General features: G+C 38.3%; 1 protein-coding gene across 1 annotated transcript; it reads right to left on the reverse strand.

Moving 5' to 3' along the window:
* Positions 1–1,229: 1,229 nt before the first annotated feature.
* LOC143297401 (F-box only protein 33-like) lies at positions 1,230–16,886 on the reverse strand. The gene is made up of 4 exons (XM_076609737.1): positions 16,187–16,886; positions 8,299–8,984; positions 7,216–7,409; positions 1,230–6,673 (listed from the first exon to the last, which is right to left on the reverse strand). The coding sequence occupies exons 1-4, from the start codon at positions 16,591–16,593 to the stop codon at positions 6,500–6,502; spliced, it is 1,461 nt and encodes a 486-aa protein (XP_076465852.1). The 5' UTR covers positions 16,594–16,886; the 3' UTR covers positions 1,230–6,499.
* Between the last annotated feature and the right edge of the window lie 21 nt (positions 16,887–16,907).

A 16,907-nucleotide genomic window follows, 5' to 3' on the forward strand; every position in this document is an offset into this window, starting at 1 on the left:
AATGTACAGCCTGGCTGGTAAAAAAAAATCAACAATGGTTAATGGTTTGGGGTTTTTAGCCTTTTTTTCCGCATACTATCGCAGTATCACAGGAAAGCGCAAATCTCAGAACAATTATCACTACCACAGACACCGTCAATGAAATACACTTCAACTGCATACTGTGATTTACAGTCAACTCGGTTAAATGAAAGGTTAACTCACTCAGTACGGCCAGTCCTCTCTTTTCCTCTACACAGACCCCTCAGATGTCCAGTGGGTGTCTGAATGACCCAACCTTTAGCTTCCGTCGTCAGAATTGTGGTATTCTTTGTCAACATTCACCTCTTCAGTATAAGAGCCTTCCGCTTGCAATATTTTCATGATGGTAATTGGGGAGAAACGCTGTCAACGTCGTCTCTTTCGCCGTTCGTATGGAGAGAGTTAACCAAGATATCAACGGATACAGTCGTCTTCTTTTTTTTAAAAACTACACAGCAGGATTTCTCTAATTTTTCGGTCATCACTGTTCTGCTGCTTTTTCTAAAGGTTATTTTTCACACTGTGATGTAGTTTTCTTCAAACATAAGAGATTATATATATATTAAAAGAAAAAAGAAAAAAAAGAAGTTAAAAAAAAAAAAAGTGAGGCACATATTATGTTTCGACAAATACAAATTTTATCACTGGCCTCAACACACTTTTATTTGTATGCTAAGTTTCTTAAACATATTTTCTGTTTGCAAATTACATATATTGTAATTGCATTTTTTTCTCCCGCCAGTCTTTCAATTTAGGACTTTGCTTTCTTTGCTGCTTTCTCTATCGCTTCCTTTAATTTTTTTTTTTTTTTTTTTTTTTTTTTAGCTGAATTTTCTTTTCATTCAACTTTCAAGATCATCTTGTGTCCATTTATTAGTGATGAAGATAAAACATGGTTAAAACGTTAATATTAAAAAGGAAATTTTCTATCTAAAATTACGTTTAAATAACATATTTACCGTGACCCAACTAGTGTAGACTCCGGCAGGGGTCTGACATTCCTGTCCTGTGCAAACTACTATCCGCCTATGCGGAGAAAACGAAAGCAACCACGGCCGATAACCCCCCGGAAGTAGGTAACCTCCCCTTTGCTGCCGGAAAAAGAGGGCGCTAGCTAGCGGGACAAAGGGGAGGTCACCTACTTCTGGGGGGTTATCGGCCGTAGTTGCTTTCGTTTTCTCCGCATAGGCGGATAGTAGTTTGCACAGGACAGGAATGTCAGACCCCTGCTGGAGTCTGCACTATTTGGGTCATGGTAAGTATGTGTAATTAAAATACATATATAAAATAAAAGTCACAGAAAAAGAAGAAAGACACTCAGAAGAAAAAATTTCCAAACCTTTGAAACCTCATAAACGATGAAATCAAACCACTTATAGAGCAGTCCCTCAACCACATCAGTGGTATCACCACAACACCAACAAAGCTTGCCGTGTCAGAAAAAAACAGACACAAAAACTTGACACTCAAACAAAACATAAAACCAAAGAAATATGTAGTCCACCACAGATGCACAAGTAGCTACCTCTAAGTTGCATGTTTTCATCAACTGATGACCAAACTATTTCACAGAAAAATCACACATATCAAGAGGAAAACATAGTGTGAAATTCATATTACATAAACCAGATAGTGCCAAGTATGGGACAAATGACACTTCTTTGTCTGGCTTCAAAGCAACATAAATCAGATTTTAATCTGGAGGAAAGTTCTGCAAGATTTTTGAAAAGACACACTATCAGCTAACTGACTGAGATCAATAATGAACATCTAACAACCACTGCAGCTGGCTTTACCATGATTGTAACCATGAGTAATCTGTTTCACAGTATGGATACAGCAATGTGTAGTGAACAAATATCTTGCGTGAGAGCATACTTGCATGCATGAGTACATGTGTGTGAGCACTTACACATGAACATACAAACATAAACATATATATGCATATGTGCATGTGTACACATGATTGTATGTGTGAGTATGCACAGGTGCATGCAAACTTTCATCAATAGGCATGCTGGGGCAAAGGTCTATGTCTCTCTACAAAAGGAAAGCAGTAACTATGAAGACAGGAACAATAGGCATGCAGATACTTGCCTAACTATATTAAGATACACTTCTAACAGTGCAAGCAGGTAATAGAAAAATAGAAATATTTCTGACAACGATAAAAAGTAGACTACATGAGTACTCAGAGTAACAGAAAAAAGACATATGCCCTATAAATGAACTGGTGACTACACAGCCAACAAGTAAAGGGAAAGCTGCAATAAGCCGTAGTGACAGTCCCTGACAGTGATTCTTCAGACTTGGAGAACACCAGTGGCAGTGGGTTTACTCATGTCTGTCACTGAACTACACAAAACAACTGACAGGGATCAAGTACTACTGCTCAAGTGTCCACTTCTGACGCTTTTCTTCACACTCTTTGATCACCAAAATACCTACTGTTCGAAGGTGATTTCTTATCCCAATATTGATAAACACATATTTGCTGTGTTTCAAGGTTGTTTTTTTTTTTAAAAATAAGCCATGTCATAAACTTCTTTGAATTACTCACAAAGGACTCATAAAAGGACAGAGGACTCACAAAAGGACTTTAAATATAAATATTCAAAATACAAAATCAAAAAAAGAAAAAATACCAAAAAAATCAAAACAATATCTGACAGTATACTGTGACCAAAGCCCATCTATTCATGAAACATTCAGCCTGACTGGGGGTCACTGAGGACCAAAGGATAGATATTCTGGAATGGGAAGGCTTTGCAATGTGGCCCATTGGAGGTCTCCCTGCAGGCCTCATCGTCACAGCCCCCATCTTGGAACCAATATATCACAGAAATTCTCTCTCTATTCTGCACAAAACTGTCCAGCCTGAGTGATGGCCTGGGCTCCAGGTCTTCAAGAAACTTCAAGAATACATGTCAGGTAAGCTGTCTGCACTTTGCCCATCTACAAAAACCGTGGGAAATGGTTGGGTTACCCCCTGCAAAACCCTAGAAATATTCGGTTGAAATAAGCAGAGGAAGAAAAAAAAATTGCTGCATTGTGGTAGCATGGCAACACACTCAACCTGGGAGGAATGGTCCAATATTGGTAAGGAGAATCTGAATAAATATTGTACATTGTAAATAAACAAATTTTAAAAAAAAATTTTTAATATGAGTGGATTAAAAATGAGAAAAAGCAAAAAACAAAAGATGCTCCATGTCACACCAGTGAACAAAGGAGGTTGACAGTACAGCCCAAAGATTCTATAAATACAAACAAGAAGCAAAGCCTTAATGGCTCACATGTGATTCCTGCTGATTTAAAAAAAAAAAAACACAACAAAAACACCCCAAAAAATGAAACTGAAATGCAGTAAGGTTGTGGTGTGTGTTGGGGAAGGGGGGCTAGGGGGGTTGTAGGCTGGGAGGATGGAAGAGTTCTAGTCCTTAAATTTAATGATCAAAATCATTTTGTTGCTTATCATTTGGAACTGTTATGACCAAGTCTTTTGGTCAAAGATCCTTTACATTCACTGCCCCTGTCCAAAGGAACATCTTATCTTATAAAGACACTAAGCCTGTGAAAGTGCTGATGTGTGCTGGTTTCTGCTTTCTGCATGTGTTGCCGAGGTGTTGTGTGGAGGGGACAGAGGGCGAGTGGGACTGATTTTTAAGTGGTGTAGTTAGTTGTGCATTGTTTTGGACACTGGGATGTACATGACTGGACATGGTTGTTTAAACTGGTTTGGCGGTGTTGTGGACTGGTTTTGGTTGTTGTGATCTTGGTGTCGGGTGCTATGAAGTGAGATTGCATTATCTGGGTGTTGTAATATTTGGTATGTATTTTGGATGTTTTTGTTGTGTGTTTGTGTGTGCCCATGCATAAATCACTGTCGGCGTTTGATTTTATGTCTGTGCAGGGTTATACATATGGAAGTGTTGGTGTTTGAATGCAAGTTTTACATGTCAATTTTTAAGCTGTGCAGTGTGATTCAACATATTTTTTTTTATGGAGATGGATGTATGTATGAAGTTATCATTATCAAACTAGTGTTTGTCAAACTGAAAGCAGTGTGGTGGAAATGGAACAATTCATCTCCAGCCATTCACTTCCATCAGCATTTCATCATTTTACCACCAGAATACATATCTATAGATCAAAGTCTTCATCACAACTTCCCAGCTTCAATGATCATTACAAACACTTGATGCAAAAACTGATTTTTAGTAATCTCCTATTCTATGGTTATCAATAATGATTGGATTCCTGCAATCAGATGATGTGTAAATTGCATACACTGATCCACAGTATACCGATTGCTCACTGTCAAAAAAAGAAACCTGTGTACCCCTATTACACAGAATGACTTTGCTTACACATGTGAAACAAAACCGGACTATAAAAAAAATATATCTATACTAAAGTAAAGACACTGCATGAACCAATATTAAAATTATAAAATATCTCAAAACTAGAAGGGCAAGACATAGATAAACAGCAGACATGCCTTACAATAGTTTACACTTGTCTGTAAAACCCGCAAAGAGCCATCACAGAGAAATGAAACACAAACAGTAAAGCCATGTTTCGCAATCCTACTCTGATGCGATAAAAGATTATTCACATCAACTGTGTCACCACTGCTTTCACAATAATCAGATGGTTCAAGTGTCTGAGTGGTAAACATATGCAAAAGTTTTGTTTCACTGAAGCCAATGTGAACAACAATCAATTTCAAGCCAAAATATAGATGTTGCAATTATAGTGATGTTATAAAACATGGAATAGGTTCTTCAAGGACTGTCTTTCTGATTGACACACAAAATTCAGCCTCACAAAAAGTTATGGGACTGCATTTCTTTGAAAGTGAAGGCAACTTTCCAAAGCCTTCTTTAACCCTGCCAGAAAAGCTTGTAACATTGTTTTAAATGATCAGCAGTGGGGAAAGGTCAAGGAGTCAAAAAGAGTGGGGCAGAGCATAGTGGTATGGGGGGTTGGGGGGGAGATGTAGGGGATGAAAGAGTGGGTGAAAACCATCACCAAAAATGTGTGGGAAGTATGAGGGATGTGAGTGACAGAAAATTTTAGAATGCACGGTATGTATTCAAAGAATAAAGGCTGTTTCCAAACACCACTGAATCTGTCTTTACCTAATCTGTTTTTAACAAATCTGTTTGGTTTTATTTTAGATGTCTTTCTCTTATCTCCACACTTCAAAAAATGCCTGTTATCACCATCACGGGTGGTAATAAACAAAAGCAATCATGTAGCAATCACTAGTAACTGATGTGTTGTGAATACTGATGACACTATTTCAGGCTTATTGTCATTCAGATAAAACCTTTTCATAAGCTGAACTGTCCACTCTCTAATCAATCAGAAACACATAGTACTGAAAGTCAAACTATTGTTTTGTACAGTTTATTTTCACTTCAGTTTGCAGGTACTTATCAGAAACAATGCAAGCAGATTCTTTTATCAATCAGATAAATGGAAGACAACACAATAAAAGCGAATGGCACCACTCATTAGTACTACAGAGAACATTGACTCAAACCAGAAATAGTATCTGTTGTTTTTTTTCTAACAATGTGTTTTATGCCATTCGTACTGTGTGTGACTGAAACATTTTCTTCAAGATGGGAGTTGGCTATGATTTTATTCTTTGACACTCTGACTGGCTGCTGTCTCTCTGTTATTTCTCTTTGCCAAGGGGATGGAAGGGTGGTGAAGTGTACAGATGATGTGGGCTGGGTTGTATTGCGATCTTAACTGCGCTAAGTTTGCTCCGTGTTCAGAATTTTCCGAAGTCTATGAAATCAGCATAGACTTTGGACAATTTCTAACAAAAAGTAAACTTAGCACAACTAAAATTGCTTGTACAACCCAGCCCATGTATGCAGAGTGGAGGGAGACAAAGGGAAGGTTTCTTGATCAGTAGCATTTCTTTAGTGAAGCTAACTGGGCTCTCTATCAACTGCATCTCTCAGAGTAACGTGGCTAACTGACTCTGACAAAATTTACTTGATGAAAAACATACCCCCAAAAATTCTGCCAATGACTGATTCTTTGCCACGGTCTGTTTTACCACTGATTATTTACATCACTTAATCATAAACCATGCAAAATTTGGCTGCACCTAGCATGTCGAACATAAATATACAGCATCCGAATCATCAGCTTTGTTGATGTATAAATGCAACAGGTATCTTCCCTTTCATTTTGTACACATACAATCACATATATATACAGACAGAAATCTTATATAACTTTGATTGAAGATTGGGCATTCAAATTTGCAGCAAAAAAAAGTGCGTACTGAATGATTGATCAAAACACTAATGCTCTCAATGGATGCTGATCTTGCTGAAGTTGACAATTCAGTATTTCTTATTTTGGTCGAATGAAGTTCTTCCAACACAGCTCCACACTGGGTCACCATGAAAGAGTGGATTATGTGCTTGGTGTGGTCACTGATGAACACTCACAGGATACAGGACTTGCTGGTGTTGTTGTTGTTCAGGTCTTGGAAAGGGTTCTGGTCCTTCAGAAGAACGGACATGTATGCGCTCTCTGCATCCTCTTCTGAGTGCAGAACAGCAGGCGGCAGCTGACGATCCAACAGAGGATACCACTGCCGCCCAAGGCTCTTGGATACCTGCAAACACTTCCTTTTTTCAGAGAAAGACACACAGGAGCTAAACTTGTCACAGATGGTGCTGGAAACTTTCCGACACATCAGCTGACCTTCGCCATCAGGCATTCATTGATCATGAACAACTGATTATGTATTATAACAATCACTCACCACACAATGAATAGCAGGAAAACATTTGATTGAAATCATACCAAGAACAGTGTGTGTGTGTGTGTGTGTGTGTGTGTGTGTGTGTGTGTGTGTGTACATTTGCGTGCGTGCGTTCATGCGTGTGTGTGTGGAGAGGGAGTTTCAGAAAAGCAGCATGAGAGTATTGTCACTGATAGCAAACAGAAGATAGGGGTCCCAAAGGATTTCTTTTTCAATTATTATAACTGAAATAAATGGAATATAATCAGTTTTCAACCTGCAGGTGCGAACTCTTAACAGGCAGTAAGAGCCAATCCAATGACAGATTTGTATGGAACTGTCTGAATGCTATTGTGTACCTGAACACATCTGCTTGTGTATTCCTACAAAAGAACAGAGTGTACCAAACTGACCTGAGCGCAGAAATGATATTTCTCCTCCTCTCTCAAGTGGCACAGAGGCACCGACCAGCTGCAGCCTGCCTCGTCTGAGTCATCATCATCTGACAGGGAATGCATCAGACAGCTCAGGGAGATGTCCAGCCTCTGCAGTCGGGGACCTCGTAGCCGAGCAATCGCTATTATGTCCATGATGGCAAGTTCAATACCTGATGCATACCATGGTAGAAAAGAGATGGACTGGTGCTAAACATGTCTGGATGTTAGTGAGGCATATTGTGTCTCTCATCAGTCTCATATCACCTCCATCCCCACCACCCTTTCCACCATCCATATGTATTGTGGCCAAAGGCCGATGTACATTAAACTTAAAGCTTCTGAGTTCTGAGTTCATCAATCTCCATCAATGTAACCAAATATAAGAAGAGAACAGCTAATCACTTAACCCCAGGTAATTAAGTTTTAACTTTCCACACTAAAATATCTCAGGCCAAAGCTTTCACAGATCTGTGCTTGTTAGAAAATTACTTTATTTGGGTGAGATTCAACATTACAATGCTATGTAAAAGCCTTCAGACTCAACTTTTCTGACCAGTACGAAGACATTTCCTGAAGAATGATCTGAACTTCTCAAAAACACAAAGACATATAAAAATCTTATAGTTCAACAATCACTACCGTGTGGATAATAATAATATGAAAATCTTCTACGCACAACAACATTAATACAGCAACCAATGTCTCATTCAAAATCTTACACACAAGATATGCTCAATCAACAATACAATGGCACAACCAACAAACTAGAGCACTGACAGTACTTCTTGCTGGAATAACGACCATTATATGTAAGTAGACTTTGTGTGAGTGAACATCAAATCTAAATTCAATAAATTTCTAAATAATACATTCCACATATTCCTTACTTTTCTTCAGTGAATATTCCAACAGCATAACTTGCAATTCCATTTGACGTTTTTCGGTATTACACTGAATAGAAACTACTACTCTGACTAAATCTTCATAAAACCTCTCTTTTCTGAACCTAAAATTAAGCTCAGGAAATGTGACAGGCAAACAGGCAGAGAAGTGACTAACCAATCAGACGTAGGGACTGCAAGCGGTGGCACCGCCAAGCCAGCATGACAAAGGGATCCTCGGCACAGTTGGCATCATAGGGCTGCGGCTGCCGGTTCTCCATCTCCTCCACTATCTCCAGCTCTCGAAACTCCTCATTCAGGTGGTTGCCAATGAAGGTGATGGCAGCCACACTGACATGGTTGCAGAAGTATTGGCGCAGTCGCACCAGTGGCATGTGAGGCTGCAGGATGGAGGTAAGGGCCATGACCCCAGCGTATGTGTGCAGCATGATGAGCGTGACCTGCAGGCGGGGCAGGGTCTGACACGCACGCCACCAGGCCTGGTCACACACATACTCCTGCCCCATGCGCACCCCATGCACCATCAAGGTGAGAGTGTGCAGCTTGCACACCTGGGGCTGGGCCAGGCTAAGCAACAGCTCATCTGTCAGGTTGTCATAGTCCAGACTGAGGGTGGTCAGCTGGCTGAAGGGGGTCAGGTCGCGGGGGCCGATGTCGATGATGTTGTAGACCCAGTCCTCCTTGACGCTGGCCAGGTGGAGGGTATGAAGGGAGGATGCATGGCGCTGGGTCAGGGCCTGCAGAAGATCAGGCGTGAAGCCCTGCAGCACCTCCATGCAGCCCAGCGACAGGTGACGCAGGCATCGTGCCGTCAAGACCAGCTTCTTGATTAGGTACACGCACCTGTAAGTGGGGCAAACTTACAGATTGGTTACCTCCTTGAGCTTGAAAAAGGCTGACCATGCAACTTGTCTGCTACAGAAAAACAAACCAGAAACATGCTCTGTAAATAATGCAGTTATATAAGAAAATATACTCTTGAAACACCTAATGACGTAGGCACTGTGGGAAGACAAGCCCCAGGAAAAACAAAACAAAACAAAAAATTGTAAATCCATGTTTTTAATTCAGGTAAGTAAACTAGTATGAATCCCAGCACAGTTCATCATATCTACTGGATGTTACCAACATCTGTCAACTTTTATCTTCATCTGTTTGCTGCTTATGAACCAGCCAACCACAAAGGGCCATAGCTGGGGTGACAAACTCAAATATTGGTCCCACAGAACCTGAGACAAAAAAAGGAAAAAAGAATTAGGCACAAATAGTCACATTCATGCACACAAACCTACGACAAGCCTCTAACATTGACCATTCCTTCAGTTCTTTTTATCAAAGGATTAATATCCAAAAAATTCTTTAAGTAACCTGTACAGAAATAGTCCATAAAAAACAAAATTTAACCCTTTCACTTTTGGAACTATTTGTGATTTCTGCAGAATAATCACCAACCTCTAAAAAAACAACAACAACCAAAAATCAAATTTATGCTACAAAATATGTAAAGTATATATGTTTTCTTCAAGGAAAATGAATGCAGAATATAATCATCATAATGTCAATGTTGACAGAAAGGGATAACTCCAAATCAGGGAAAGATAACTCAGATTTTCAGAAGAAAAAACAAAATTTCGAGGGGAAAAAAGAAAATTCAAGTCTGTTTATTTTACAGGTGGAAATAGTGCTAAAAAATTAGCAAATATATTAGACACAATAATTAAGTGCAACTGTGCTCTTTCCTGCACTGTCATGTTGTTTCAAATATAAGCATTATACATAACCATTCACATACACCCACAAACACTATCACACAATATTACAACATATTCTACAAAAAAAATTCACTATAAACAATATTTCGGCTTGATACCTGGCAGGTTTCATAGAAGATGAAATGCCCAAAATGAAGGTTTCAAGCTAAACTGTTTGTATTTCTCTTTTTGTCACAACAGATTGCTCTGTGTGAAATTCCGGCTGCTCTCCCCAGGGAGAGAGTGTCGCTACACTACAGCGCCACCCTTTTTTTTTTTTTTAATTTTATTTCTACTGCATGCAGTTTTATTTGTTTTTCCTATCGAAGTGGATTTTTCTACAGAATTTTGCCAGGAACAACCCTTTAGTTGCTGTGGGTTCTTTTACGTGCACTAAGTGCATGCTGCACACGGGACCTCAGTCTATCATCTCACCTATCGTTTCCTAGGTGGACGGATTACCTCAAGGCCATCACTCTACTGGGGTTTTTTCAGTACCCACTTCTGACACAACCCCGCCCCCTTCCTGTTGATGTACCTTGTAGCATCATCGGGATAACCAAAATCACTTCAGTTGCTATTCTCAACACTGTGCGGAAAATAAAACAAAATTCTAGCCACCTCTTCTGTACTGTTCATTCTGGCAGCCATGTTAACACACTCAACAGCTTTTCGCTTTATAAAACACACAGAACAACAACAACAACAAAAACGCATCAAAACCGAGCCAAAACTTCCCAAGAAATTGCTTCGAAAACTAACCAAGAAGTCACTATTTGCAAGGGAGGTAACATATGCAATTGAGTAGCTGGAAACCTAATTAAGCAGTTACCCCTAAACTGCAGATATATCCGCAGTTGGAAGTGAAAGGTTTAAAAAGAGTAACACATTTACAAAACCGAATATTACCAACAAGCACCTCATATATCCTTGGAGCAAATAAGAATAGAACACATTAAGAATCCCCAATGTAAATTATGAAGTCCAAAAAAAGACGGATAATGCCGGATATATTCTTGTTTCCGTAACCCATTGAATGCTGACATGGATTACAGGATCTTTAGTGTGCATATCTGATCTTGTGCATGCGTATGTATACAGGACCAGGATTCAAACCTGGGACCCTCACAATTTGAAAGTCTTAACTCTTTAATCACTCAGTTGTTATGCCAATCATCCCCATAAGTCAAACAGAGTCCAAGAGGAAAAAAAAAAAAAAAAGATTTGGGACTTCAATGATAGCACATTTTAGAATTGTTCCAAAATGTGTATATTCTTGACAGTTTTTTGCTGTTTTAGTTCAGTCACAATACCTTGGATGCTATGACATCATTTGGTGGGTTTCTTTGTTTCCAAGCTTGTTTGTGTTGTTAATCAGATTTCTGAGTAAAAATTCTCAAGGTATGTTTTGAATTTCAAGAAATGTAGAATTGCATGACTAAAAATACATAAATTTTATTGTTCAGCCTGCTCAGAATAATAATCTATACACCCCATAAATTCATAGTTTCAAGATTCAAGATGGTTTATTCATATTGGCCAAGGACCCTTATGGAGGGGTATGTGAACATAAATGTCATAATACAATGAAAAACAATGGAAAAAACACACAAAAAAACCCACAAAAAAAACCCGACAACAACAACAAAAACCAACTCACATAATACAACATACACAGAAAATTTGACATAAGTTCCAAATGAAAACTAGCCTAGCTACGAAACAGTGTTTTCATGACGTAATAGTTTCTCGGACTTTGAAAGCTTTATATATATATAAATACAAGGCAAGGTTTCTAAAAAATTTCACAGGAGGTTGAAGACATTAATAGGTTCAATTTAAACATATTTGGTTGTCTATAAAAAGTATAATATTTTAGCTTAATAAGTGAGTCTCGAACATTCCTCAAAGCTGGGCAACAAAGGACAAATCATCTTCTGTTGAATGGACAAACCAGATCACTGTCATTACATGTTCTGTATCTATAATGATGAACCGCTAACTCAGAAATACCTAATCTGAATCTTGTTATATATTTCAAATGTCTATCCATATTTAACATCAGGTAGGGTTTCAAGTCTGGGCTGTTGCTGAAATTCCTATAGAAATCAAATCTCTCACTATTTGAATATGATCAGACCATTTCTGCCATCTACAATTGATTAAACGTTGGCGGAAAGCACAAATAAATGACTGAATGCTGCCAACACCTTGGTTTAACCAAACAAAACCAAACCCATACTCAAATAAACAGTGGCGTATTTTTGTTACCCAATTTACTTTGCCTCTAGTATCTAAATCAAACAGCATATTATAAGCTTTACGAGGTAATCTGTTGTCATCCATTTCTAATAACCTTAACCAGTAACGAATACATTTAACTGCAGCAACTAAATACATCGGGTACCGATTTGTTTCCCCATAACTAAATCATTAGGAGTTTGCCTCTCAACACTTAAGAATTTCTTCAAGGCAAAAGTATGAACTGATTCACAATGAATAGTGGCTTTATCTAGGCCCCACAACTCTGAACCGTATAACACAACTGGCTGCACCTGAGCATCAAACAGCTTAATAAATAAATCAAAAGAGGTATTACTGAACACGTGTAACTTTTTCATAATATAAATTAAAGCATTTTTAGCCCTACTTGCTAAATCTTTACAAGCACCAACAAAACTCAAACATGTGGAGAAAAATATTCCCAAATGTTTATAAACATTAATAACTGGCATCAACGTATCACCATACAACCACCTTTCCCTGCTACTAAAATAACCACCCTTACGAAATACTATGATATTGCTTTTAGTCATGTTAACACTTAATTGAAGTGAATCTGCTGCACGATGTAAAGAATTCAGCTGTGTTTGTAGACCTACAACAGTTTCTGACATCAAAATAACATCATCAGCTAACAGAAGTATGAACAATTCAAAGGCATCAACTGAAAATAAAGCTCCATGTCTCCCATTGTTAAACTACCTGAATTGCAAGTTCATTTATGAAGAGAGAAAACAAAAAATAGAGCTACAAGCATCACCCTGTCTAACCCGAGCTGTACAGTTGATAAATTCTGTCGGTTTGGCACCACAACGAACTCTAGCTCCTACTACATTATACATACTTTTTATACAGTTATAAAGTTTACGTTTGATACCATTCCTTAGTAAAACAGGCCAAAGAAGATTTCGGTTAATAGAGTCAAACGCCTTTTCAAAATCAATGAATGCGACATACAATTTTTGATTAAAGATGATGATCACCAGTGATGTTATTTTCGTCAATCCATTCCTGTAATCTTTTATTGATAATTATTCCATACAATTTACCACTTATATCACCTAAAGAAATACAACAGTTTATTAAATAACTTAACGAAGAAAAGGACTACTTCATCAGAAGAATTTTTATACACATACAGTTCACTAACAATTCCATCAGGACCAGCTGCCTTACCATTTTTAAGTTTTCTTAATGCCAGTAGTACCTCTTCTTTAGAAATTGGTCGATTCATGTAAAGATCTGCTTCATCATCATTTATAGCATCATTGTCATAAGCAACTTCATTTTGCTTGTTATCAGCATTTGATTATAACAAAAGTTTGAAAATGTTGAAACCAAACGTCACAATTAATAGTATGTCTAGGTTGTTTTCTTTTCTGCGAAACTCTATTAATATTATTCCAGAATTCCTTTTGGCTATGTATAGATGTTACAAGCTTATCCATTAAAGATTTATTTAATTTTAAGTCCTTCTCTTTTCTTTTTAATAAATGTTTATACTCTCGTCTTGCAACCACATATGTGTTTTTATCTTCCACTTTTAATGTCCGTCGACTAATCCGTAATAACCTTCTTACCTCCCTTTTACTCACAGCACACTCATGGTCAAACCAGTCATCACGTACCTTGTTATTGACATACACACGTCTTTTCATACACTCCGCACTTTCCTTCATACATTCATTCAACAATGTTAGTGCATCATTCACATCAATATCTATTAACTTATTGCATTGTCAATTTTTGTACTAATCTGCTCATTACTTAGAGTATCACGAAATAGCTGAACATATTCTTCATTCCATATGATTTTTTCAATGACAATGTCCTGTTTTTGTTCAGATGCATCAAAATTCTTACCTTTAGGGAAAACAACGTGGAGTGTTACAGGTAGGTGGTCAGAGTCGATACATTCTCATACAATTAATTCACATGAATCAAACACAATATGAAAGAGATCTTTTGAAAATATGAAATAATCGTTGACACTGCATCCAGCATCCGAAATGTATGTATAGCGGCCTTGGAGGTCGCCCTCACATACTCCATTTAAATTACATAAATCTAAGGCAGTGCACAAATTCAACAACAATTTACCATAATTGTTCAAGAGATTATCTTCTGAATGTCATGAATTATTGACAGAATGACTTTCATGCTGCTTGTAGAAATCAGAAAAATATTGAGAACTGACATATGTTTAAGGTTCTACTATTCAAATCACCATATAGGATAATATGAGCATCATGTAATAATAAACAGTCAGTCAAGCAATCTTCCAGCATATTTATTCCATTATCAATATCAAAGAACGTATAAAAAGGAGAGCTTTCAGGAGGAATGTACAAGCAAACATATTGGATATCTTTATCAAGACCAAATAATATCTTATCAATTAAAAAGACACAAACATTTGGATGATTCACATCGACAGTTTTAACAAACGGACACAATTCATTCCTCATCAGACCCACCAGACCTCCGGATTGTCTCCCTTGTCTTGAAAACTTAACCGCCGGTTTACAAAATGTAGTATAACCAGAGAACATATCAAATCGGCAATCTTCTATGAAAGTTTCAATCAAACACACAAAATCAAAGTTAAAAATAAACGCAATGAAATCAGAATCAGCAAGTTTAGAAAACAATCCATTAACATTTCACAGTAAAATTGAAAAAGGTTTATAAACATGAAATGTGTCATATGTACACGCCGTGCTCTTCATTTGACTGCACGTGCAAACAGAAGACAGTTCAGCGGGACTGTTCTGGTTCACCGACCATGTCTCAACAATGACACTGTCACCTGTGACAGGCAATTCAGCCGGTGTAGCCATTTCATGGTTCCCTTTCCCTTCTTCAACCATAAAAAGACCTGTTTTTTTAACTGGCCGGCCCCACCCTATTTATTTTCCTTCAAACCATCACGGCCATCCAGGAAATATTTCCTGCCGTCGATGATTAAGTGGTCACAGACCATCACCGCTCTTTTCCCCTCTGATCTTGCCTTTTTTAAGTGGGGCGAGAGATTCCCTCTTGACTTGAACATCAAAGTAAAGGACAGAATGGCGGCTCTTCCCTAAAGGAGGCCAGTAATCCACATTAGAAATATCATCCTCTATATTTGTAAATAATAAATCTAAGACACTGGGTGTCTGTAGACTTCTAAAGTGAGAGGGCTCAGTAGTCAATTGTACAATATAATTTTGCTGTACACACTCCAAAAATTTTGTGGCCGGGTGGTCTTCACTCTTACAACAAACCTCATTTTGCCTGTCAATATCTGGATAATTAAAATCTCCAGAGACAATAACTTTATTTTCAAAACTACTAAATATATGATGAAACAATTTAATTATCTTAGCATCATCCACATGATCAGAATTTGGAGATCTATACAATTTGAGTGAGTAACTGTCTAAACAACTCTAAATTCTAAGTCTAAATCCTTATCTTTTTCTGGTATTCATTTTGACTCTACACAGCCTCTTATGACCCGGAATTTACTATTTTTGGGCACATATTCAATTATCTTTGAAAGTCATTACTTCCGCCAGTTTCGGTACTTCAAAAGGTTTTTAAATTTTCTGAAGCAAACCAGACTCGTATTTGTTTTGCAATCCCAAAAGCCATGTGCCAAGCTAATGCCAGCTGCTTAACCCTTCTTTAAAAAGACCTGCGCGAGCCAGCCTACGGGTACAAAACAGAACATGTAGCGCTCTGGCAGAAGGCCAGCTGGTGGATGCGTTGACGAGCATCCGTCTGTGCCACCAGCCAATACAAAGATAAAACAAACAACTGTTGTGTTCATAGGTCCTAAAAATATACTTGGATCAATATAAAAAAAAATTAATAAAAAACAACAACAATCATTAAGTTTATGAAACGACCTGAAGCCTCCTATCACCAAAAGATTTGTTTCAGTAAGCCCTGACCTACAAAATTCTCAAACGAGGCATGTTTACAAACACAGCCACAAGGCCACTGAACTGCGCAGAAATTGCCTACCTGTCAATGGACCGATTGTCTTCATCCGTCAGTGGTCTGTAATCGAATTCTAGCAGATTCAGATGGCAACTTGAAGGCTGAAGCGAAAATGTCTCGAGGTTTCTGTTTCTGGAGAGATGCTCGAGGACATCAAGGCACTGTCCTGCCTCATGGAAAATGCGCGAGTTGAATTTGACGACTGCAGCTCGAATGAAACGACCACAGTTCTTTGCCAGAAATTTGCTGCGTTTTCGTTCCCAACAGTTGAAGTGCATTGAAACGTGGGACCAAAACTCAAATCGGAACAAGCAGGCCCTCCATTGCTTACACGTAGCAGAAGCTGCAAGCTTGTCCTTATGTGGCAAATGTGTCAAAATTCTAACAATTGGCACTTCGGGCAGCGCGGCCCAGTCGAAACCATCTGCCATTCTTCATAGTTCTGATGACGTAATTTGTCACGTGACAACGCATTGCTGAGCAGATTGATGGCCTCAAGGTCGCTGTTCGTCGCTCTTCAAAGACTAATAGAAGTGCGAGTTAAGTGATATGAGTGCATAGATTGTCCGCTATGCCGCATTTTCCAAGAGTTTACAAAAATACGGCTTTATCATTTTGTACACAAAATATGGCAGAGACGGGTCACGGATGTTAATGGGACATAACTGTTCTTTCCTTGATTTTCATATACATCAACACAGTTATTTCCCTTACCTGAGTGCCAATCATTGCCAACTGAGTGGGT

The sequence above is a fragment of the Babylonia areolata genome, chromosome 22, assembly GCF_041734735.1.
Source record: "Babylonia areolata isolate BAREFJ2019XMU chromosome 22, ASM4173473v1, whole genome shotgun sequence".
Classification (NCBI taxonomy): domain Eukaryota; kingdom Metazoa; phylum Mollusca; class Gastropoda; order Neogastropoda; family Buccinidae; genus Babylonia; species Babylonia areolata.

Bases quoted from the DNA above. Each gene is read 5' to 3' on its own strand.
- LOC143297401 (XM_076609737.1), bottom strand. From the start codon at position 16,593: ATGGCAGATGGTTTCGACTGGGCCGCGCTGCCCGAAGTGCCAATTGTT. The intron at 8,985-16,186 runs GTAGGCAATTTC...CCCCACTTACAG, and splicing joins GACAATCGGTCCATTGACAG to GTGCGTGTACCTAATCAAGA. The intron at 6,674-7,215 runs GTCAGTTTGGTA...AAGTGTTTGCAG, and splicing joins AATATCATTTCTGCGCTCAG to GTATCCAAGAGCCTTGGGCG.